We start from the raw sequence: 25,529 nt of genomic DNA, 5'->3' as shown, positions 1-25,529 counted from the left end.
CTTTTTTTTGGACAAAATCTAAAATTGAACTTAATAGTATGATTGAAATGAGATGATGAAATGGTACAAAAATTCTAACCTTTCTCCTTCTCTCCTTCTCTCCCGTCTCTAACTTTACTTTCCTAAAGCTCCTAATTTTTTTTTATTTTTTTTAGTTTCCACTCTCTCTCAATGAAGAAGAGAGAGTTGCATCGTCATATAGACACTCAGCATATCCAACACGCCACCTGAGAGCTCTCTCTCTCATCATCACAAACCTTCCCGAATCTAGTATTTTTATAATAACCTAATCCTAGCTTTGCATGCAACAATACATGTGGTGGGTCATTAACCCCCACCGAACCCCTCCCTTTTTTTTTTAATTGGATGATAAATTTATATCATTATGTATTTATGTAGACTAGTTAAAAATTAATTAAATAAAGTTTTTAATTAAGGCATTTAGTGACTTTAATTATTAAGTTGAATTTTAGTCAAAAATTGTTACAAATGAAAAATATTGAATACTCACAAAATTATTTATCTTTAGCAATATTCTTGTTAGAGACTAAATTGAAATAGTTTTTAACTAATTTATACATTAATACATTTATTAAATAGTCTTTAAATAAATTAATTTATTATTCATATCTTATAATGCATTTGTAAGAATAATTAAATACGGGTTCTCACATATACAATTACCGAGCAAAAGAAATTTTTGATCTAAGAGACTCTAGGAATTTCAAAGCATAATATAAAATTGTAAAAGTTAAGAAATACAAGCGACATATAACTATTGGCGAATTTAATCGTATATATTTTTTTTAAATTTAAAAAAAAAATTATATATAGAAAGTCAAATAAATGAATTTAATCATAACTAAATCACATCTAATTTGATATTTGAAAATCTTAAAAGGAAATTATCAATTTAAATTTAGTATTACATAATTTAAAATTATAAAAATATTTACTTCATTTACTTCAAAATATTAATAATTTTTTTTAATATTTGAAACTAAAAAATAAATATAATTTAAAACTATTGAGTTATCAAACCATATCTAATTTTCAAATTCAAATTCAAATTAAATAACAAATATGTACAAAAAATGTCAAAAAATAATTTTAGCTCTATCTTTTTGGTTAGATAGAATTTTTTTTTAGCTATGTCTAAGCTATGTTTAATTTTAAATTTAAAAAGATAGTCCAAAGAAAATTTAAATCATATATAATTTTAAAATATTTAAATTATTTTTTATCTTTTAATCATAATTTAGCAATTGGTCAAAAAAGTCAAGTACACATGTCATAATCTTATTGAAAAAAAAATTACATTGTAAAGTTTAAAATTTTTAAGTATTAACTTTAAATTAATAAATTTGACATAAAATTTTACTTGACTACCAAAAAAAATCAGAAAATAAAAACAATGGTTTACATCTATTGTGAGTGAAGGTCACAACTTAGTAACTTCAAATTTATATCGTTCACTTTTGGGATAAATTTTTATGGTCCATTACATTTTTTAGACTAAAACATAGTTCATGAGCTAGTCCAGTTTAACTTTTGATAATGTATTTTTATTAAGAACTTAGAACATACAATTATTGACATCAAAATAAAAATTTTCTTTAATGTCTAACTTTGATAAAATGAATAAAATTTAATTAATTATAAATCATTTTTATTACATATTTTAGATAAATTTTATATTATTATTAAATTTAAAGACTAAGTTTTGATTATTTATTTATACTCGTACATAGTACACTTAAAGAAAAGAGGAATACAAAAAGTGCAACGAATGGATGTCAATCTTGTATAGATTTTTTGTTTGTATCAAGTAGAAGTGATCATGGATGCGTCCAACTCACCTAACCCAATCAAACTGATCTAACCTGATTAATTTTGGACAGATGCATATTGTTCGACGGATGAATGCGAATGAAATATTTCAAAACTCATGGATACGGTTCGAATGGCGGATCAACCATCCCACGCCCGCATGAACCTGATCCGCCCGCAGATGAATTTCATTATAAAATTGCTAGTAAGTAACAATATAGACTAGAAATAATAAAATATATATTTTTGTAAAAATAAAAAATAATACCTTAAAAATATACATGTGTGGTGCCATGACCTATTGTAGACAAATAATACATATTTTTCAGATTACTAGTTATTGGAGATTGTAAAAATTATGAATTATAATTTTAAAAAAATGCCCAAAATTTATAAAATCCACACTGCCAAATCAATCTCATCCATTCGCTAACTTGCATGGTCCGCTCAATTTACATCCGCCAAACCGATGAACGGCTGCGAATTAACTTTTTTCAATCTATCAAATTTTAAATAGATAATAAATGAAATGTCACCTGATCCAACCCAATCCACAATCACTCCTAATATCAAGGGTAGATAATGAATAAAATCACTCAGACGGTCACCTTTAGGCCCTTAATTTTAAGCGATTGCCTTTTATACTTATTGACTATTGGGAAATAAATTTTGCATAAGAAAATAAAATACAAAAAAAAAAAAGATTAATAAATATTATTTAAATATTAAAGAAGTTTTGGGCCGACCCTAATTTGTATAGCACTACTCTTACATTATAGAGTCCAGAAAGACAACTACATATTATAATTTGAAGATGGTCATTTACAACTCTGCACCAAGCATAAGCAAAACCACGCAGCCCAAGTACAAACTTGAGCTGAGTGCAACTAAGGAGGATGACTAACGTGAATCAATGCGTTGAACCAACCATAAGAGCGTCCACTACGAACCAATCGCACAAATTAACTTGCACCCAATACACAGAAGGAGCACTTGATCTTCCACGAATAACGGAATTGCTTAACAGATTCTTTACTCTCCCCATTGAGGAGCAACCTAGCATTTCGGCTGAGTGTCAAACGGCGAAGAGAGAAACTTTGTGAGCAAGTCAAACAGTCCTTATAAAAGATAACCTCACTCTCCTTGAGGGCGAATCGATTTCTTTACACTCTAAAGTTACTTGTCTTTTCTACCTTCTCTTTGCCAAATTTTGGTACTAACTCGACTGTCGGAGGGATTTTCGACCAACCCCCGGTCGGGCAGCCTAACCATTTGTTCCTTGTGCAGGCCTTCACCCATCGGTGCATCAGGATTTATTCACGAAGTTTCATCTTACTCTATTGCGAAAATCGGTCCGTACATAATTGATGCATATCACTAGTTTTATATATATATATATACACAAAAGTAACAAGAAATATTCAGAGTAAACTATGAAATGCAATAGCAATTTTCTCATTGCATGGAGAAGAAAAATAAACACTAACACACACCAAGCAAAATGAACTAACCGGAATAAGAGCATATCTATGACGGTCTTAAATTACCTTGTTAATTCTGGTTCCGCCAAGTATAATCTGATAAATTAGTAAAAATTTGGTCTAAGATCTCATTTTGTTAAAACTCATCTCTTCAAGAAGTTTGAAAAACTCCGGACACAGTTATTGATTTAGTTAACCATTTTTGTAGATGAGAGTGTGCAAAAACTTAAATACTATTCACAAATCACAATAAATAAATAAAATTAAAATTGTACATTTTACAATTGCCTCGAATGATAACCTCATTATTGAAAAAAAAAAAAAAAAAAAAAAAGTAGGAAGAAGAAGACGACTAACGGTTGCAAATGCATGAAAAGCCAAAACATTAATTCCACCAAAAATTTACAATTGATTAATTGAACCAAAAAACAAAATCTCAATGCTAGTTTAATTTGTTCTTTGAATAAGTTATAGGAGTAATTCATAATTTGTTCTTTGCACCAAACGGGCCTGATAACTAAAACTCATATGTTTGGATTTGAGACCAGTCCATTCCATGTGTCCCAAAGAGTCTGGACTGCATGCACTTGGATTTGCTGGGCCAATTACAACATTGATTTCATTCCATAAAAAGTCCAAATTTGAGTTTAGTGGATTTGGGCCACGGCAAATGCAACTATTGAAGGCCCATAGTTCGGCCATCAAAATAGTAGACCCTAAAGATAGGGTTGGTTTGGCAAGGGCTCATTGGGCTTTTTTTGGCTCAATGAGCCATAAAAGACAGAATAGGCTCATGAACCACAACAGACAAAACATCTCATCCAACCCCATAATCATTATACTCTTCTCTCACAAAAAAATCAAAAAAGCCAAAAAGCCAAAAGCCTTTCCCAAACTAAGCTTTTGAGCTCAGGCTCATATAGTCAAAAAAGTTAAAAAGCCAAAAAGCCAACCCACTTCCCAAACGGAGGCATAGTTAGATGATTGGCTCCCAAAAAATATGAAAAACATTATATATTATCATTTTGTATCATTGTTCACGTGGATTCTCATGATTGGTTTTCTTGTTTAAATATAATTATGGGAAAATTTCAATAGAGGGTAGGGTTTTAAAAAAAATTATAAATAAATGATAAACTTTATAAGTATTAATAATTAAGACAAACTTTGTCACCAATTTATAATAACTTTTTGATAAATGAACTAATTTATAATTTCTCCTATAATTATTAAGGAATTACTGAATGCAAATCATATCATCCCACATAATCTAGTGATGTGTAAAGATTAAAAAATAAGTGCACTATAGCCGTTTGGGAGATCACTCATGAAAACATGTTTTATTTTTAAATAAAATAACAAAATTGTTTGATCGGTACAATTATTGGCAACAGGGTGTTAAATGTTAACCACCCAATTAAATGTTGAGCATAGTACCGACATTTGTTACTGATCAATAAAAAATTATAAAAAATATTAAATTAACATCTTTTATCCCTAGTTAACTCCCCACACAAACAAAAAAATAAAATAAAATAAAAACAGCAGCAACAACAACTCAACAATATAATTCTCATATTTAAATCCGAGTATTGTTAGGGATCATGAAAAAGACATTATGAAATGTATTATGAAGATTTTTTATCCTTTAATTTGTGTGTGGTGTTTTATGGTATGTGTAATCCAAAGATAAAAAAATCTTTCATGATCATCTTCATTATATTTTTTTCATGATCCCTAATATTATTCTCTTCATTAAATGGAGATATCTAACTTCACTCATCATTTTAAAATAGAAACAACAGATGAAGCACCTCAATATTATTTAGCATTAATTAATACCATTTAACTTTTTCTTGTCAAAGATTGAGTATAGAGCAGGGTTCCAATTCTCTCTTATTTCACATTTTAGATTTCTAATTAATTAATGAAATTAACACTTAATATCACTGTTGTACTCTATATTAAAGAAACCCTTTCGAAAACACACAAAAAATACTATTCTAATCTTAATGAATTCTTACTGCATTATAATAATTTTCTAATATACATACAAATTTTGCCATTTTTCTCTCAAGCTATATATATAATTCCATTATTGGTTTTGAGACATTGAATTTCCTAGTAGAGTTTCATTTCTATGACGACTTTGCCGAAAGCAATGACAATCTTGATGGGGGAACAAGAGATTTAGCGTAGGCAACGGGCAATGCGACAATCTTCTTGGGTTTGCTAACATAAGCCCTTCGAGTGAAGTTGTTGTAATCGTTGGCTTCAATCTCATCCAATATTTGGCGATACAACAACAGCGATGCCCACACCTACACCCAATCATCAAAATCGGATCAATCATCATTCATTCATTCATTCATATTTTTAGTGCTATATATATTTCCCGCAAATATTGGTTAAGACTGTGTTTGAATCGTAGAATACTTACAGGCCATCTACTGGCAGAGCTGAGCTCAGTGACACCTTTCTCAGCCTCATCAAAGAACATCCTGGCCCTCTTAATTTGATTCTTCATAAAGTTCCTCCATTTCTCTGTTACTTTTCCTGCAAATATGTCCTCATCTGAAAGCCCTGCCTGTGCCAATTCATCTTGTGGTAGGTATACCCTTCCTCTTCTGGCACTGTTGCAAAACAAACTTCTAAGAAAAATCCACAAACAAGTTTCTTTTTTTCCTTTTCTTTTGGAAAAAAAAGAGCATTTTGTAGCAAATCTTACAGACATGTTCTGGCATGCAAGGAATATTTTATGGACCAAGCTTGTCTCCGGTCCAAAAATTGGACCGATGGTCCAGTTTGGATGGTTGTGGGCTCACCCTGGACTTTTTTTGGTGATTCAAATTATTAAAACTTGTAAAATCGACCAAGCATATAATTTATATAAAAAATCAAGTTGTTTGAACATCAATAGTCACGTGATCATATTATATCTGTTTAAAAATGTAAAAAAAAATGAATGTTTTATTCCCAAAATCATGATAAATGTGATCTGATCATATAGTTGCCAATGTGCAATGAACCTAGCTTTTAGCATGGATAATTTGCTCAGGCTCGGCGGGCCTTATAAGTTGAATGATTCGGTTTACTAAGATGGACTCAGGTAGGCCCATAGTCACACGAACTGAACCCTCCAGTTCAAAAATTGGGTACTGAAGACAAGCCCCCTCCATGTTTTGTTTAAAAGAGAACCCAAAGCACCGGACTCTCTCGTTAATGCCAAAGACAATCTTCACCTTCAAACATATGAATCGATATGTTTTTATGGCCTAGAAATCATAAGGCTTAAAACTTGCAAGATATCTCAAAGCTTCATAGTTCTCTGTACTTACTCTTCTCCAACATCCCTGAGAATGTTGGTCAGCTGATTCGCAATCCCTAAAGCCAAGGCCGCATTATAGACGCTCTCTGTTGTCGCCTGAGATTCAGGCGCAATTCCCATAACCGGAACACTCATCAATCCGACAGTCCCGGCCACATAGTAACAGTAGAGATATAATTCATCAAAGTTCTTGTATCTAGACTTCTTCAGGTCCAATCTCATTCCTTCTATCATATCTTTAAATGGCTGCAATAAATAAATTTCTAATTATTCAGTGAACTATGTCCTGAAAACCATAAAATGAACAGCTATTATGCCATTCATGATGAGTAGTGACAATTAACTGAGAAATTAGCAGAATAGCTAATAATGTTGTGCTCGAGATTGAAGCTAACATGCGTTGGCCACAGTGACGGAACAAAAAAATTAAATTAGAAGGGACACTTATTAATTACAATATCAAAAAATTTTACAAAAAGATTTCACGCAAGTTTTTACGATTGATTTCGAGAAATAACAAAAAAATTATGTTATATGTAACTAGTGTACTATGGACAAAAAAAAATATCGATATAAATCTTCAAAAAAATTATATAATGATAATTTTTTTTATACAAAATTTGATTAAAAATTCAATATAATGATAATAACACGTTATCATTAGTATGCGATATCACCAATTGATAGTAAATAAACACATAGAAGGTGAACCTCACATGTCAAATGTAATTAACAATTTAATAAATTTCATATTTTTATAGTAAGATTAATTATACTTATATGTCAATAATAATAACATAACCGTAGCATTTAAAAAATTTCATAGATAACATGGTTTATAATAATCTCCTCATTTTTAATCAAAATAACTATTATTGTTCTCATAATTTTTAATTTTTAAAATGTCATTGACATTCCACTCTAATAATATTTTTATAATTTTTTAGGGGCATGTGACCCCCTGGTCCCCCACTCCCTCCGCCTCTGGTTGACCATCTACTAAAATGAAATGCCGCAGCAAATTGAGGGAACAAATAAGGCTACAATAACGGTACAATTCTGAGACTAATGCATAGTGTTTGGAGACAATTTCTGTGACATATGGATAGGACTTCAATTACTTGGTTCAATTTCGCAATTTTATCAGTTTTTGGAAAAAAATAATTCATCAATTATTTGGTTCATATGAATCTAATCTGGACTAGGGTCTTTCTAGAATGTTTCTTTTTCTTTCTAGTATCTAAATTTGAGCATGACTCAAAATTTTCTTTTTTCATAATTTTCTGCTTGCTTAGTTGTTTCCTAGTTGGATTTGGCTTTTCAAATTTTCTTGTAATTCTGATAAGCTTAGGACTCAACAAATTTGTAGAAGAGTTGTGGCATTGTGAGACTTGGGCTTCATTTCTAGAATTCATTTCCAAATGCCGTTGCATTTTAGTGAAACACAGTTTTAAAATTCAATGAGATGGCATACAGAAATCATGCAAAAATTTAGAAACTAGCGAGTAATTGCCAACCTGAATATCAACGGGAAACTTTGTAACCGTATCTGACAAAGCAGCATCGAGCATATCAAATGGCCTTCCTCGAAAAAGATCTTCAAGTCTAGATTCCCATCGGTCTAAAGCTGTAGGAGTTATGTGTGACGCATTAGGCCCATCAACGAGCTCATCTGTCCTCCTACACCACACTGTATGAACCACAAACAACAATGAGAAACAAAAGAGATGATAAAATTATCTTCTTCACATTCAAGCTACACGCGTTGCATATCATTACCACAATTGATCCCAACTTCGGTGATGATTTTACTAAGAAATGGCTAATTATATGATAGAATACTGTCTTTAAAAGATCAAAGTAGAGAATTTGAAGTCATTTCAGGCTTCATGACAAATTTTTTAAACTATGCTTGAACTTCAAAATATATACATCTTTGTGTTTTTTTTGTTTTTTCTTTTAATCTCATATAGTTCTTCAAAGTTAAACCAACTTTATTGGAAGTTGTCCATATGTACTAGAAACTATAATCTTCACTATCTCTTTGTGTCCCATTTAACCGGAATTTCAGAAGCACTTTTTTGTGTGCTGGAGAATGAAAATCAAAATTATTTTCGCACAGGATTCAAAAGCTGCAATCCCAAAATTCTAACAAAACAATGTCTTCTCTTTTACATTTTTTCCCCCCCTTAATTTGCCCCTCTCAAAAAACAAGCAAACAAACAAACAAAAAAACAAAACAAAAAAACAAAAAATAAGACAGAAAAGTGGGATTGCCGAAATAAATTTGTTTCATCTAGAAATAGTTTGTTAGCTCATGAAAATTATAAGCAACTGTCGATGCATGATAGCATATCAAATTAGGCAATAGTGTATATAATAAAACATCACTAATCAAAATATAAACCAATTAGTGTGGGGTTTTTTTTACAGTAACGAAAAGCACACACATAAACAACCTTGGCAACAAAAATTGTGTAAAACATTGATGTATATTATTGATTGATCGTTGATTACAAGATTGTTGTGTATATATTTTGTACAAGAATTCCTATTATATAGGAGATGATTCTGGAGTAGGTGAGGAGTGAGTGGTGGAGGGTAGGTTTGGTGGAGTGTAGTAGGTGATAGGAGTAGTAGGTGGAGGTAGGTTTGGTGGTAGGTGTAGTAGTAATTTACATTTACATTAACAGCCCCCCTCAAACTCAAGGAGGATAGGTACTAGCCAACTTGAGTTTGGAGAGAGTAACAAAACAGAAAAATAAGCTGACAAATAAAATTAAAAATGGGATAGGAGACACTGTATGGTCGTGTCGGACCGTTGTAGCAGACAGTTTACGGGGTCATGTTGGACCGTTGTAGCAGACACTGTGTGGTCGTGTCAGACCGATGTAGCAGACAGTTTATGGGGTCATGTCGGACCGGTGTAGCAGGACAGTTTACGGGGTCATGTCGGACCGGTGTAGCAGGACAGTTTACGGGGTCATGTCGGACCGTTGTAGCAGACAGTTTACGGGGTCATGTCGGACCGTTGTAGCAGACACTGTGTGGTCGTGTCAGACCGTTGTAGAAGACAGTTTATGGGGTCATGTCGGACCGTTGTAGCAGGACAATTTACGGGGTCATGTCGAACCGTTGTAGCAGACAGTTTACGGGGTCATGTCGGACCGTTGTAGCGGACACTGTGTGGTCGTGTCAGACCGATGTAGAAGACAGTTTACGGGGTCATGTCGGACCGTTGTAGCAGACACTGTGTGGTCGTGTCAGACCGATGTAGAAGACAGTTTACGGGGTCATGTCGGACCGTTGTAGCAGGACAGTTTACGGGGTCATGTCGGACCGTTGTAGAAGACAGTTTATGGGGTCATGTCGGACCGTTGTGGTGGTACACTAAGGGGGCGACTTAGGGAGTGCGCCATGAGCGACTTATACATGATACTGTGTATAACCCCCCCTCAAACTCAAATAGGTGTGAAGATAGAAACCTATTTGAGGTTGAAACAAAGGGATTGATAAAACTGACCGGTGTAGAAGACACTGTATGAGTGTGTATACAGGCTGCCCAAAAAATATACATGGATGTAGATATCGAGCCCTCAAAAGTCGTGCCCTCAAAAGGTGTGCCCAATCTGTCAAAAGGCGTGCCATCAAAAGGCGTGCCAGATATGATGGCGAGGCACGTGAGTGCCTTGGCTGGCGTGCCCGTTTGTCTGGCATCAAGAGGCGCGCGATGCGCGTGGCTGCCTCGGCTATTTAACCAAGACGGAGGCTGAGGCCGAGGCAGAGGCAAAAAACCTGCGAAGAAAAACTTCTGAAAAACGCTTCGTTGTGCTGAGAGAGATAGTCTGTAACACTCTGTTGCGAGAGATGGCTTCGTCGTCCCGTGGTCTGCTGACTCTCTTTCCCGATCTCAACGAGTCAACAAGAGAGATAACGGGTGCGGTGTCCTGTGAACCTCAACCAAACACCACTGGGTTTGCTCCGTTGAACTTTCCGATGCAGTCGGTGGAGCAAAAAATGGCAGTGCAAACGGATGTGGAGGCGAATCAGTATACTTTGAAGGCATGTGTGGAGTCCATGACGGCGGTCACAAACTTGTCGCACCGGCTGCAGAGTAGGACAAATGAGGTACAGCAATTAAACGCCCAACTGGCTCTACTCCAACGCATGTATAAGGATGCGCGAGCAGAGATAAGTGTGCTAAAGACGGAAAACAAGGAGCTGAAGCGGAAGGCCACCGTGATGTTCCGTTTTGGAGGTTCGCCATATGCTGCAGTGGAGGAGCATGGAGTAGTGATCATGCCCAGTGGAGTGGGAAACACGGAAGCAGCACCGGCAAGGGCCGCCTAGGAGGGAGGCAAAAAGAAAAGACCGGCGACAGAGTAGAGAAGGGATAGAAAAATCCCGCCTGTGGGTGTGGTTGTTTGTGTATTTGTTTGTTTGTTTGTTTGTTTGTTTTTTTTTTTTGTTTTGTTTTGTTATTTTGTTTTGTTTTGTTTTTTTTTTTTTTTTTGGTTTGGTAACTTTCGGATGGAAGTAGATTCCGGAGATGAATAAAATAAGGTTTGGTGTGCAAATTGAATGGAATTGGAAAAAGATTAAAAATAATGTGAAAGAAAAATAAAGAAAGAAAGAAGAAGAATATATTGGAATCAAAACGAAAGAGTGGTTCTATACGGATTTGTGAAAAAACAGCAATGGTGGTTGGAATTTGTTTTTTTTTTTTTTTTTTTTTTTTTGTGTTGTGTTTTTTGTTGAAGAATAAGAATAATAAAAATAATATAGGAATGGAGAAAGCAGATAGTGGGGAACATGAGTGTGTGGAAAGAAAGAAAAAAAAAAGTATGGGGGAGAATATGATGATGGGAAAAAAAAATGATGATGATAAAATATGATGAGGGGGTTAAAAAGAAAATAAAATAAGATAAAAGAAGGATGTGATGGGCGGTGGGATCAGACAGCGGCTTGATGGGAAAGATAAAATGTAGTGGATGGGAAGATTAAAATAAAAAGAAAGGAAAGAGAGGGTGAAAAGTGAGAGAGAGAGAGACATTGTCCGTGTGTATCTCCAACTCAAACCCAACTCCATGATCAGTCTGTTGGAGAGTGTGGAGAGTGTTTTTTTTTTTTTTTTTTTTTTTTTTTTTTTTTTGAGGAGAAAAAAGTGACGCAAAGCTCACATGGGGTCAGGAGGAGTGTCTCTTCCAAGAAGAAGCCAGTGCGCAGCGCCGAGCTTGGGGCGAAAAACCTCTCATACTACACCGGAATGGGATACGGACGATGTGGTGAACAGCGTAGTGGCGGGTCTGGGCACAGGGGCGCTTTACAAGGCGGCGTCGGGGCCGAGGTCGGCGGTGGTGGCTCCCGCGATGGGCAAGAAGGCCGAGGAGGATTGATAGTTGGAGGAGAGGCTTTGCTGGTAGCCGTAGGAGGATCTGCCTCAGGAGATCGGCATCTCCGATTACCGGCGCGGCGGAGCTGATGGTGACGGTGTGTTTGAGGCGACGGCGGCGTCGGCCAGAGGAAGACATGGCGGCGGCAGCAGTAGTTGAGGTGGTTCCATAGTGAGAGAACCCGAGAGCAGATGCATGTGGGTATGTATTCAGCGCCCAAGGTATGCCGTGTGTGTGGATCTGGAGGGTTCTTCCGGCGGAGGTGGTGGGGATTGTAGGGAGAGGAGGGGCAGTGCTGGTGGAAAATTCTAGCGGATTCGTCAATTTGGTCGGCGAAGATTACAAGTCAACTCAGCAACAGATTGTGATTAGACTCGGTGAGTGCGGGGAGAGGATTGATGGGTTGAGTTCTGGTGAGTTGGTCGAGTTGACTCGGTGTTTGAAGAGATTGGAGGAGAGAGAGAGAGAGATGTCAGCGGCGGAGATGAAGCTGCAGGTGGTGGTGGAGAAGTGGATGACGGCAGCGAGTTGGTGTTGGTTTTGATGGATGAAAATCCGGCATGCAGAAATAGTTGGAAGATGAGAGGTCCGGCGGGCGGCCAAGGCGAGGCTGCCGCCCGCCGGTGAAGCGAAAATACTAGGTTCTTAACCTAGCTCTGATACCATGTAAAATAAATTGATGTATATTATTGATTGATCGTTGATTACAAGATTGTTGTGTATATATTTTGTACAAGAATTCCTATTATATAGGAGATGATTCTGGAGTAGGTGAGGAGTGAGTGGTGGAGGGTAGATTTGGTGGAGTGTAGTAGGTGATAGGAGTAGTAGGTGGAGGTAGGTTTGATGGTAGGTGTAGTAGTAATTTACATTTACATTAACAAATTGAATACCCAACTCCAAATCCAACTCAGGAATTCTAACAATTCTCTTTCAAACAATTTCTAAAATAAAAACAAACTTAGCATCTCAATTCCACTTCTATAGCAAACCAATCTAATACATGATATATAGAGCCTCACCATATATTGCCCAGATAGCTCTTCGCCTCTCGGGCGTCATTAGCAGCGTTCCTGAAAACACACGAAACAAAATCAATATTTATTTCATAAATAATCACATCAAACAACCATTCAATCTCAACCAATACCTCAATACAATTCCACTTTAAAAAAAAATAATAAAAAATTAAGAGAAAGCTAACCCAAGTAAAATGTCTTTGCATACTCTGCACAAACTTCGCCACACCGGTCATAGGCCTCGCTCAACAAGCTCGAAGTCCCCGGAAGAACAATATCAGGTTTCACATCATACTCCTCTTCAGATTTGAGGTGTTTCTTAACTAACGCAGCTTGTTTCAAAACAACATCGTAAACCTTTTGTTCAGATGTGATTGCCAATTCTCCAGCAGGGTTTGCAACCATGCTTGAAAGTACAGGAAAATTGCCTTTCTTCTCTATCTTGTAGCTTTGTTTCTTGACTTTTTTGAATCTGCCATGGCAAATCAAAGTCCTCTCTCTAGGGCTGAATTTGGATGAATCTAAGAGTCTGTTTCCTTCTCGGACAGATTCTAAGAATCCGAACCCACTAGAGACCTCAGAATTGGGCGAAACAACCCATAACAGAGCTGCAGACATGATGAATTTGAAAACGAAAGCACTTTTGAAATTATCTACTCCTTTTCCCTTGCGTTAAATGGTTAAATTACAAACAACCCACTGGTTTTTTTCCACTTTCAAGCAAAACCCAGGTTCCTTTTTGAGGGAAAGTTTAGTAAATCCCAAAAACCAAATCAAAATACTACAGTTGAAGAAGAGTTATTGAGGTCTTGAACAGGAAAACAAACTCTGTTTTCTGGAGAAAAAAACCAAAACCCCTAAAAGCAAAATTTGTATAGTCGCAATGTATACAAGTAGAAGACTCAAAGAAGTGGATCTTCCAATAAATTCTAGTGTTTTGGAAAATGGGTTTGGAAATAAAATAAGGGGAGACGAGACTATTGAACAATCTTCTTTGGGTAATGGGTGGTTTCTGATTTAAGTTAAAAAAATGATTAAAATAAAAGCTCACTTTTCTATCTCAAAAAGTTCAGTACACGTTGAAGATGTTAGAGACCTCCACGCAAACCATGACCAGAGACAATGAAAGGAGGAGGAGGAACAGAGAAAAGAAAAGAAAATATGTAAAAGGAGAGAAAATAATAGTAAAAAAAAGAAAGAGAGAAACAAAAAAAACAAAGTCGTCCTCACCTGTTTATTGGTGTTTTAAGCATTAGTAGTTAAAAAAAATTTGGAATGGGCACCACCACCACCACCACCCACGTAGGTCACTTCCACCCAGTTCGTTCCCAGACTAACTGACCCACCGGAAGTCTCCAGTCTTTCAGATTCTTGCAATTAATTTATTTATGACTCACTCCTCCACTCTTCCAGATTCCTACAAATCTCTCTCTATGGGCATGGTTTGCTTGACACTCTCTCAATCTTTTTCTTTTCTGCAAATTGGGAGTGATTAATAAATCCCACTTTATATTTTAAGAAATTGGTTAAAAATTAAATTTTTTTTTTTGCTTTTTTTGAAAAAATATGTAAAAAAGTAAAAAAATGATGTGAATTATATAAATACAGCTTCTGAGATTTAGGGCTGGTTTAGGGTGTCCTAAAAAAGTGCACTTTTTGTCTTTTTGGACTAAAAAAGTTGAGAAAAAAATATGGAGGTTTGGGTTAACTTTTTGGATTTTTATGAAAAAATGTGTATTAAAAAATTGTATAAAAAGAGTGTGTAAGAGATGAATAGTGACAGGTGGGCCCCAGCCGTACAAATCGGAAGGTGTGAATGGGAGTTGGAAATTATTGGCTATTTTTTGTATAAAGCACTGCACGGTTTTGTTTGGTCTGTGGGGGTTATCACGGGTCCTATTTTAATAATCTGAACCGTTCAATGTGTATAACTCGTCGAACACTATGTACCTATGAAAAATCACGTTAATCGGATATCGATAGCTATCTGATCAGATATATTTATTTTTCAATCATTAATTATAATACCATCCATTTGTCGTACATAACTGATCCGATCATATAGTTATCGATATCCGATCAATGTGATTTTTTGCAGACATATAGTACTCGACGAGTTCTACACATTTAACGGTTCAGATTATCAAAACGGAACCCGTGATAGCCCCCGCAGGCCAAACAGCGGTGTGTGTGCAAATCACACCCAATCATTTCATATATGTGCACTGCCGCTGCACAGCAGTCGGCTTTTGGTCAATTCGGTGTGTACTTTGGGCAGAAAATAATAATTATTATTATTATTTTTTTTGGTGAATAGTGATATCTTTTTGAATTTTGGAGTAATTTTTTGACTTTTTGACTTATTTAGGATAAGCCAAACCAGCCCTTATTTAAAATATATATATTATCCTTTGTCATTTGAAAAATTAAAATTATTTTCTTGTCATAATTTTTTATTTAACAGAATTAACTGAAAAAATAAAATTATTAACTGCTCTTCTATACAATAATAAAATTATCTTTACTATTATTTGAAATAAATTTATGATATCATTAAAAATTATTAATTCACTTTGTGATTTATTAATAAAATGAATTATTTATTATGAAATTTGAAACTTCATGAAGTATAATGTAATTTCTATAATCACATGACACAATTTATATTTTAACACAATTTATATTTTAAGCAAATTTTAAATAGTGTATTTGCAATTTATCTTTCTTTTCAAGTACATGAAGGGGGAGGAGTTCTCATCGATACTAGTTCTGTTTGGTAGAGCTGTGGAAAAGTGCTTATAGCTTATGCGTAAACAGCTTATAACTTATAACTATGAACATAAGCTGATTTCTGACTTATAAATTAAGCATCTCCTGCCCCACTCAAAGAATAAGCTGATTTCTGACTTCCAAAAAGCTATAAGCTATAAGCTAAACCAAACACATCAAAATAGCTTAAATTAAGCTGAAAGCTGAAATAAGCAACTTTTAAGCTGCACCAACCATGCACACTTTCATCCCTCCATACCCTTTCATATTTTTGGTGAGTCTCAATTTAAATTTGCACAGATGATTCGAATGTCTATATTATAGATCCCGTGATAAAGGTTATTTATGTATTAAAAAAAAATCATCATCTGACATTTATGAACATATAAATAAAAATAAATAACAAATGTGATTATAAACTTAAACTATTTATTTATAAAACTAAATTCAATTTGTTAATCTATTTATAGTTATACGATGAAACTGGTCTTTTACATTAATAAACTTTATTGTGAAGCTTACGAACTAGGCATACCTATGGGGACTGGGATTGCCATGGCCATCCCCGGGCGCCAGGTTTTGGGAGAAAAAAACTAGTTAGATTTATTTTTCTTTATTTATCATAAAGTAATTTTTTCACAATCTTTATGCAAAAAATTAATCTTTATTAGTAATGTCATAACAAATTTTTTTTTTTTACACATACACTCAAAATCTGTCAAAACAACGTCATTTTGAGTTATTTAAGCCATTTAAATTACAAAATTTTGAACTACTTAACATTGTTGCTAAACATAATTTTTGATTTTGCCACTGTCTACGAAGTAGACAATTCAAATCGTTAAACTTCTCGTTGTATTAACCTAATTTACTAATACAGTAACATCATATTCAATATAAAAAAAATAAAAATAAACAAATATATATACCCTATGGTACACACTAAAACAGTCAACTTAAAAAAATACTTTTTTTAGTGACCGAAATAAAAAATATAGAAAATGTTTTAGTGATTTGGTGGGAACTGCAGCAGATCTGGTCTGTGTTCGTTCATATACCAATTAATTTATAATTTTTGTAACTGACATCAAAGTTGTTCAAATTTGTTTAATCTAACATGGTAGGAAGTAGACTCTTAAACAAAATAACAGCAAAAATGCAATAATGCATTTCAGTAAATTTAAGAGATTTGAAGCATTTTTCTTTATTAAACCATAATTTTTTCTCAAAATTTATGAAGATTTTTTTAATTATCTTTTATTTCTTGTTAATTTTTTTTAGGATTTATTTGTTTGTTTAATTCTTAAAATCATTTTTAATTAGTAATACATTCAAAAGTTATATTTCATTGAAGTTTAAGAATAAATCTGTGTTTGGAACGGTGAGTTTTAACTAAAAAAAATCAAAAAATCATTGAAAAATTAAAATTTCATATAAAAAATCAATGATTCTATTTATTTTTTACATGTTATTTTATAGAAAATAAAAAAAAGTCATTTTTAAATGCTTTTCATCTCATATTTTAATCAAGAAAGTACTTCCCAAACTAGCCATATCTTAATTAATTTGGAAAAGATTAAAACAAATCAAACTTTCATGGAATTTTACATTTCTAACCGTTTGGGAAGAGCTAAATTAGATTTTTTTTGGCTATTTTAGTCACAAAAAATAAAATAAGCTATTTTAGCCATAAAAAATAAAATATCACATCCAACTCATAATTATTACACTCTTCTCTCACAAAAAAGCCAAAAAAATCAAAAAGTCAAAAAACTCTTCACAAACCAAACTTTTTAGTCCAGACTAAAATAGCCAAAAAAATCAAAAAATGAAAAAGACAACCCACTTCCCAAACCAACCCTAATGTTGTTTGCTAGGTATTAATTTTTTTACTTTTTTTAGTCAAAATATCACAAACCAAACGGGGCCTTAGTATTTTTTTTAAAAAGCCTTACATGTTAACAATAATAATTTTTTAAAACTCATTTCATTTCATTTACGGAATCATTTTTCATTTATTGTGGCTCCAATTTTAGAATTATGCACTCCAACTATAAATTTAAATTTGAAAATTTTGAAACAGCTATCCCATATTTTCTTTTCTTTTCTTTTTTTTTAAGAAAAAACAACACTGATTTGAAGACCAAAAAAAAATCATTTAAAATAATATATTTTACTTTTTACTAATATACTTCATTAATCATGTTATTATAATCAAAATAAATCAAATAATCAAACTAATGGCTTATACATTTATAAAAATAAAATTTTCTCTAATTTTTGTAATATTCTCCGTATGGTTTGAATTTTGTCGGACATCTCCGAATATACCCATTAGTCAACATGTGACATGAAAAAGATGTAATATAGTAATTAATACTTTAAAAATTAAATTAATTTAATGGAAAATGAAAAGGGGATATGTGTAGATGATGCAGAGAAGATCCACAAAACAAAACAAAAATAAAAAAGAGAAGATCTACACGTGGAGAGATCAGCCAATAGGTGCAAGATAAGGTTATCAACAAACAGAAAGAACGCCGTACACGTGTCAATTCGTGATTGAGAGATGGAAAATGCGCCACGAGTTCCAGCAATGGCGTGAGGGTTAGGGGTCCACCGAAAAACAGCCAAAGTGGGGGGCGGGGAAAAGTGTTAGGTAGTGATCCAGTGTGGGTGGATCCCACGATAATTTGTCTGGGAGTGAGACAAAAACTGCTGGGGATGAAGAGCACATCGTCGATTGATTGATGGGGGATCGGGTTGGGTTTGGCAGGCAACACAAAATTCCACATGTTTCTGTAGGCCACCTCTTGGACACGTAACTCCAACTTCCTTTTCTTTTCTCACCCAACTCAACTTTTTTTTAAAAATTTTTTTTATTTAAAGAAATTTTAGAAGTGTATTACAAAATAATTTTATTTTTATAATAATGCAAATTTCTTATATGTAAAAGTGTAAAAATAGTCTAATTTGGCCATTTCAGTCCACCTAAGTTTGAGGTCGGGCCGGCCCGTGGTTGGGCATAGCGGGCTCCTTTTAAAAATTGAATCGGCCCACTCACGTAAAATCACGGTCAAAACCCAAGCTCAAATCTAGTGCTAAGGGTACTTGAGCCTCAACTTAGGCCACTTGGCCTGGATTTGGGCTCGAACTTAGACCGAACATAACTATTTTTTTTTATTTTTTCGAATTAAAATTTTATTTTTTTCCAAAACAAAAAGTTTGGAATTGAGAATGGGCCTCAGGCGAGCCTGGTAGGTTGGGCCTATGGGCCTTGAATGGGCCAAGCTAGGCTGGGGCTCAAAACAAACTATTCAGCCCAGAGTCTCAAATTGGTCTTGGGCCTGGTCAGGCCTAGTCAAGCCAATGGATCAATTTTACATCCCTATTTGTATGTATGGTGTACGTTTATTTTTATATTTAGTGCAAGTATTTTTTTTGTATGTCATAATTATATTTAAAAAAATTTATATCATAGTATAATAATTTTATAATTGTCTCGGTTATTTACTACTCCAAAAAATATTTAAGACCCACAAAACATATTTCACAATTTAACTCACAATGATGTGACACGATAGATATTAACATTTGATTAACCATATACTCGGAGTGTTTTGAATATGATTTATAATTTGGTTTTTTTACTTAATATAAAAGACGTACAAAAAAATAGAGAATCGATGTGACCTAACAAGCCAATAAATTGACTTTTTTAGATGTTGCAAAAAAAAAAAAAAACTAGGGTCTATCTTATTTGCTACATCATTACAGATAAATTTAATAAATCAAAATGTGAATCTCTAACACTTTTTTTACGAATTTTTCTTGTTTTTTTCCTCCGCTAGTGGGCGACTCTCAGTGGTTGTTTGGAAACTACTACAATAATATATTTTTTTTTATCTTTTTAAATTATATTATTTTTTTATATTTTTACATATTTTTTATTAAAAATTTAAAAAACAACAATGATTCATTCCCCTCAAAAGTCTCACCCCCACCACCCCCACACACACACGTGGGGGTTGGGGATTGGGAGATCAAAAAAAAAAAAAAAAAAAAGTTAGGTAATCAAATGCAACCCCACACACACGTGGGGGTTGGGGATTGGGAGATCAAAAAAAAAAAAAAATAGTTAGGTAATCAAATGCAAAGAGGGTGAAGGAGGTGACCCCCAAAAGTGGTCTCAACCTTTATTGTTTAAAAAAATATATGATACTCCCCAAACAACCGCTCACACTTTCTGTGTGAGTACAATCATTCACACTTTCTGGGTGAATACAACTATTCACAGTTGGACACCATTGATAAGGGCAATAGTTCAATACTATTGTTAACAAAGGCATATGCATTTCCCCGTCTTGTCCACATTTCTCATTGTTTTTGGCACAACACTTCTCACTCCTTTTGCACATAACGCCACTCCACACACGCTAAGATATGGCCTAATTTTTTTATTTTTAATTCGAGTAATACTATATATTTAGAATTTAATTCAAAAATATTCATTCTATATATAAATTTTAGGTAGATTATGTTGACCTTCCTTCAAAATTAAATATATATACATATAATAAGTCTCATAATTTTAATATAATTGTATCAAATTTTGTTAAGATTTTAATTCATATAACACGTAACTTATTTTTATCAATAATTTAGTAGTATATGAATTAAAAAATAATGTTGTTATCTCTTTTCTATGAAAATATAATACTTTTCGTTATTTATTGTTATACTTTCACACCATCTGCATTAGTTTCGGTCCATTTAATTTTACTAAAAAGGATATCAATAAAATTATGTCAAAATTATGGAACTTATTATATTTTTCCAAATCTCAAGAGACGTAATTTATCGTAAATTTTATTATATATCAATTCAATCTCAACCACAAACTCAATAATCCTGGAGTATAGACACATGGTACTCCATAGTATTGTCATTGACGAAGAATGTGAGTAGATGGAGTATTATGTTGAGTAATTAAGGAACATGAGGAGACAAAATAAATGATAATTGATTAGGACTACAGACACGTGATACTTCAGGTATATTCTATAATTTTCCTATTTCCTATTTTGAGTTTTTTTTTGTTTTTTCCTTTCTCAATAGGTAAAATATTGACAAATATGAAATGATAGTTACATTAAATTGAGAGGCTTCACAGGATCGGTTCGAAAATCTAAATCGTTTATTTTGTTGAATTTAATATGTAGACATCTACAAAAAATTAAATTGATTTGATAATCGTAACAATATAATTTTATTGCATTTTTCTTAAAAAATTAAATAGTTTATTTTTCTTTTGAATTATAGATCATTCGTTTTTTAAGACAAAAATAATAAAATTATATAATTATGATTATTTAATTAATTTTTTTTTCTTGATAAATGATTTACACAAAAAATTTAACAAAATAAATAGTTTAAATCATCATAATAATAACTATGATGAGCTTTGCGAGGCCCAACTAATGGACTAGAAAAAAACCTAACTTTAGGTCAAACAAACAATCGTAATTCAAAGACTAATACCAACCCAACAATAATACTAGGGAAATTCTATCCATATGATATGCTCCATATATAATTTTTTGTGATGTTTGATTATGATTTATTATAATATTAATTATGATTTGATTATAATATTTTTTTAATTGTGATTTAAAAGGTTTTTAGGTATACTTTATATGATATTTGATTATAATTCATTTTTTTTATAGTTATAACTCAAAATAATTTAATTATGACATTTTTTATAATCAACACCATAAGGCCATATTTGTTTGGGTAGATAAGAACTTGGGATTAGATTAATAATTCAGTAAAATTATTAATTCGATGTTTGGTTAAATAATTGAAGTATGGATTAACAATCCATCCAGCCATAGTATTCCACATATGATGGACTATTCAATTCCACAGATAGGGGTGGGATATAAACTGGAAGATTAAGCCACAGTCTGAATTATTAGTCCCTGCTTATAATCCTAATTTAATCCAAATATAGGATATGATACACAATCCAAATGATTTATAATTCTAGAACTATTAATCATAAAAATACTAATCTAACCTAATCCAGTCTGTCCAAACAAACATGACCAAAATATCATATCTATATGTGATACACACCATGTACATAGCATGACCCATAATACTAACCACTAACATGACAAAGAGTCCATAATAAACTCAATATAACAAAACCCGCGTAATGAAGGGAAGAAAAAAAATCAATATTTGTGTTTGACAATAATTAACCCCTTCAGTTATCAATTAAAGTATGCAAGCGAAGTCGACTAATCTAACCCAATTAATTTATTTTGAGTAAAACCATGAACCCATTTTTTCGATTAACTTTTTTTGTTCTTTACTCGTGCCAATGTTTAGGCGTCGCTTCGCCTCAACTAATGAGGGGTGCATTACGTTAAACTATAGGATCAAATTTTAATTTTTTAATTGTTTCAAATTAAATCTTAAAGTTTTAAAATAATATAAATTTTAATCATTTATTAGTTATAACTGATTGAGAATGAGTGATTTAGATAATTTAATCAATCTTTTCATTTCATTATTGTTGACAATTACCTCTCACCCTTATCTATCACCACCCCTCGTCTTTTCCAATTCCTTCATCCTTTTTCCCCGTCCTCCTCTACTCTCCCCATTTTTCAGCTCACTACCATCTATTTACCTCATTTTCCAGTTCACAATCACTTCTGACACCACTATCAAAGTAATTAAATTGTATAATTATTCCGGTTAAAATTTAAATTAATGATTTAAATTAAAACAATGAAAAAAATATATACTTTAATTTGTTATCAAGATTAAACTTTGAATTTTTTTATGACTTTTTTTTTTTTTTTTTTTTTTCCATTTTTAATGAGAATGAGAATGTTTGGAGTTTCACCTTTTGTGAGTGAGTACATGTAATTTCTCTTCCGTGTATATCAATAATTAATGAGTCAAAACAGTTAGCCCAACATTATCGCACCTGGTTAAATTTAAAAAGTAAATGTAATAAAATAAAAATATTATAATTATTGGATTATCTTAAATTTTTTCATGAATAATATATCGTGATAATTTTACAAAATAAATTATTTGAATTATTAAATAAAATTTTTGATGAACCATACCAACCTCTTAAATTCTTTCTTATTTACATCCCAGCATGACTTAGCCTCCGTTTGGCAAGCAAAAAGCCAGGCTTTTTTGGCTAAAATAGCCACAAAAAACAAAATAGGCTATTTTAGCCACAAAAAACAAATCATCAAATCCAACCCATAATCATTACAATCCTCTCTCACAAAAAAAACCAAAAAAGCCAAAAAGCCAAAAAGCCCTTCCCAAACCAGGCTAAAATAGTCCAGGCTAAAAAAGCCAAAAAGCCAACCCACTTCCCAAACGGAGGCTAAAAACTCAACCGATAATAACACATGTGATGTTGCAATACCAAATGAATGCACAACACAAAACCCAACACAATCCACAATACCAAATGGCATCTTAAATGACAACACAAAAGGCTAGTTTGTTTTTAAAGTTAGGTTTAGCATGTTTGTTAGGTCTTATTTGTCAATTATATGTTTTAAGAGAAGTGATTGAGACCTCTATAGGGGTCACTCCCACGACCTCCACAGGTCTATGATTGACAAATTTTTTTTTTCCCCCTCCTCCTCCAATCACCAACTTCCACATGTGTGTGTGGGGGGGGGGAGAGGGGGTCCGGATCATTTTTCATATTTTAATTGAAAAATCACTATAAGTATTATATCAATCTCTCTACTTTTTTACATATTTTTTCGTAAAAAATTAAAAAACTTATTAAAATAGCATGTTTCCAAAGGAAGCCTTAGTGTGAGAATTGTTAATCAAAAGATTATTAATGTGGAGATTGTTAGTGAGGATATTAAGAAAAATTATGTTTGTTTGTAATATATTTTTATGAGAAGATTAACTATATGAAATATCATAAACTCTTTGGTATTTTTTATACATTTTAGTTAAAAAAATTATATTTTATAAAAAAAAATTGTACTGTATTATTTTAATATATATATATATATATATAATATGACATGATGACAAAACAAACAAATAAAAAAAAAAAAAAACACACAAATACACAACCCATAATATGGATAAAATAGTCTTTTTCTAAGGCCTATCATAGTTTTGAAACCTAATCCTCAGTGGCCTTTGCTATCATAATCCTTCAGGATAATGAATCTCCTTTCCTATTTTGTAAACAAATACTATTATAAATTTATAATAGATCTTACATCTATCCTAATTCAATTCTGTCCCCTGTCACCCAAAACAGACAGACCATAGGGGTCTCTGATGTGTCACTCCTTCCTGTGTTTGGACTTATTTTTTATTATTTGAATTCTTCTGTTGTAAAATTGATGCCAGAAGAATTTTTTAATTTTATTTTATTTTTATCAGAATCCTTAGTCACATGATCAAGTTATTAGTGTTTTACAAAAATTGAATGATGTATTATTCAAAATATGTTTGCCATTTTTTTAAAAAAAATAAACGTAAAATAAATTGTTTAGAATTGGATACGTAAAATAAATTATGAATGTTTAGAATTATTGTAATTGCGTTAGTTAATTAGGATTCATTAGACTATGTAAAAAGGAGTTTTTATTGATAAATCCTATTTAGGAGTATTCTAATCTAAGAAGTCTATGAAGGAAATTTATAACCCACTTAATCCCATGTATTTATACCTTTATTCCATAAGGTCATTTTTCTTGATTTACACTATTTTCTTAGACTCTTATACTCTTATATTTAATGTTGATATGCATTAATTACACACCACCACTATTTAATGTTGATATACATTACACACAAAAAAATAAGCATGGTTCTATATTGATTGTCATTATCTTTTGGTAGTTTCCTTGCATCCAAATGTTTACTGTACGTGTTGACGAGAATGTCCACATCAAATGACATGAATATAAATGCTCACATCAAATGAGGTGAATGTTCACATCAAATAACGTGAATGTTCACACTAAAACATATGAATGTGAATATAGATGTTAATGTTCATAATGTTAACATCAGACGACATGAATGCTCACATCATATGTTTTAGTGTGAATATTTATGTCATGTTTATATTCAAATGAAAGTTGAGGCTTATGGTTGTGTAATTTGATGCAATGCTGATGTGAACCTTAACATCATCTTTATCACAACGTCATCTGATGTAAACATTCACATTCACATTCACATTTACGTCATCTAATGCGAACATTCACGTCATCACATACAGTCATGTATGAGAACTGCCAAAACATAATGATAATCAATGATGCATGAGAATTACCAAAACATAATAGCAATCAATAAAGAACCATATTTAATTTTTTGTGTGTAATATATATCAACATTAAATAGTGATGTGTAGTTAATGTATTTTTTTAGAGTGAAGATATAATGACAATCAACATTAATGGAGACAGCAGAGATTTAAGGTGTTTTGGTCTTCTTATCTCAAATAGGACATAATCGAATAGTCAAAAAAGAATATGGGTTAAATGAAATAAAACTCTTAAAAATGAGATTTATTAAAAAATCTCCCTAAAGAAAATATTGAAACTATGAAAAACAATTTGATTTTTAGTTTTTAAAAATAATTTTTGAATTTTCAATTCACATTCTTATATTTTTA

The 25,529-nt window shown here is 32.5% G+C and overlaps 1 protein-coding gene across 1 annotated transcript; it reads right to left on the bottom strand.

Annotated features, from left to right (window-relative positions):
* Positions 1 to 5,307: 5,307 nt before the first annotated feature.
* Positions 5,308 to 14,541, bottom strand: LOC114294849 (phytoene synthase 2, chloroplastic). Its single transcript, XM_028239014.2, has 6 exons — positions 13,237 to 14,541; positions 13,055 to 13,105; positions 8,157 to 8,329; positions 6,650 to 6,885; positions 5,752 to 5,944; positions 5,308 to 5,632 (listed from the first exon to the last, which is right to left on the bottom strand). Exons 1-6 carry the CDS (start codon positions 13,667 to 13,669, stop codon positions 5,450 to 5,452), a joined length of 1,269 nt encoding a protein of 422 aa, XP_028094815.1. The 5' UTR covers positions 13,670 to 14,541; the 3' UTR covers positions 5,308 to 5,449.
* Between the last annotated feature and the right edge of the window lie 10,988 nt (positions 14,542 to 25,529).

This window comes from Camellia sinensis, chromosome 1 (assembly GCF_055761805.1).
Source record: "Camellia sinensis isolate YWXY chromosome 1, ASM5576180v1, whole genome shotgun sequence".
Classification (NCBI taxonomy): Eukaryota; Viridiplantae; Streptophyta; class Magnoliopsida; order Ericales; family Theaceae; genus Camellia; species Camellia sinensis.
This window is presented reverse-complemented; position numbering and strand designations above follow the sequence as displayed.

Bases quoted from the DNA above. Each gene is read 5' to 3' on its own strand.
- LOC114294849 (XM_028239014.2), bottom strand. From the start codon at position 13,669: ATGTCTGCAGCTCTGTTATGGGTTGTTTCGCCCAATTCTGAGGTCTCT. The intron at 8,330-13,054 runs GTGAGGCTCTAT...TGGTTCATACAG, and splicing joins AGCTATCTGGGCAATATATG to TGTGGTGTAGGAGGACAGAT. The intron at 5,633-5,751 runs GTAAGTATTCTA...GATTGGGTGTAG, and splicing joins GCTCTGCCAGTAGATGGCCT to GTGTGGGCATCGCTGTTGTT.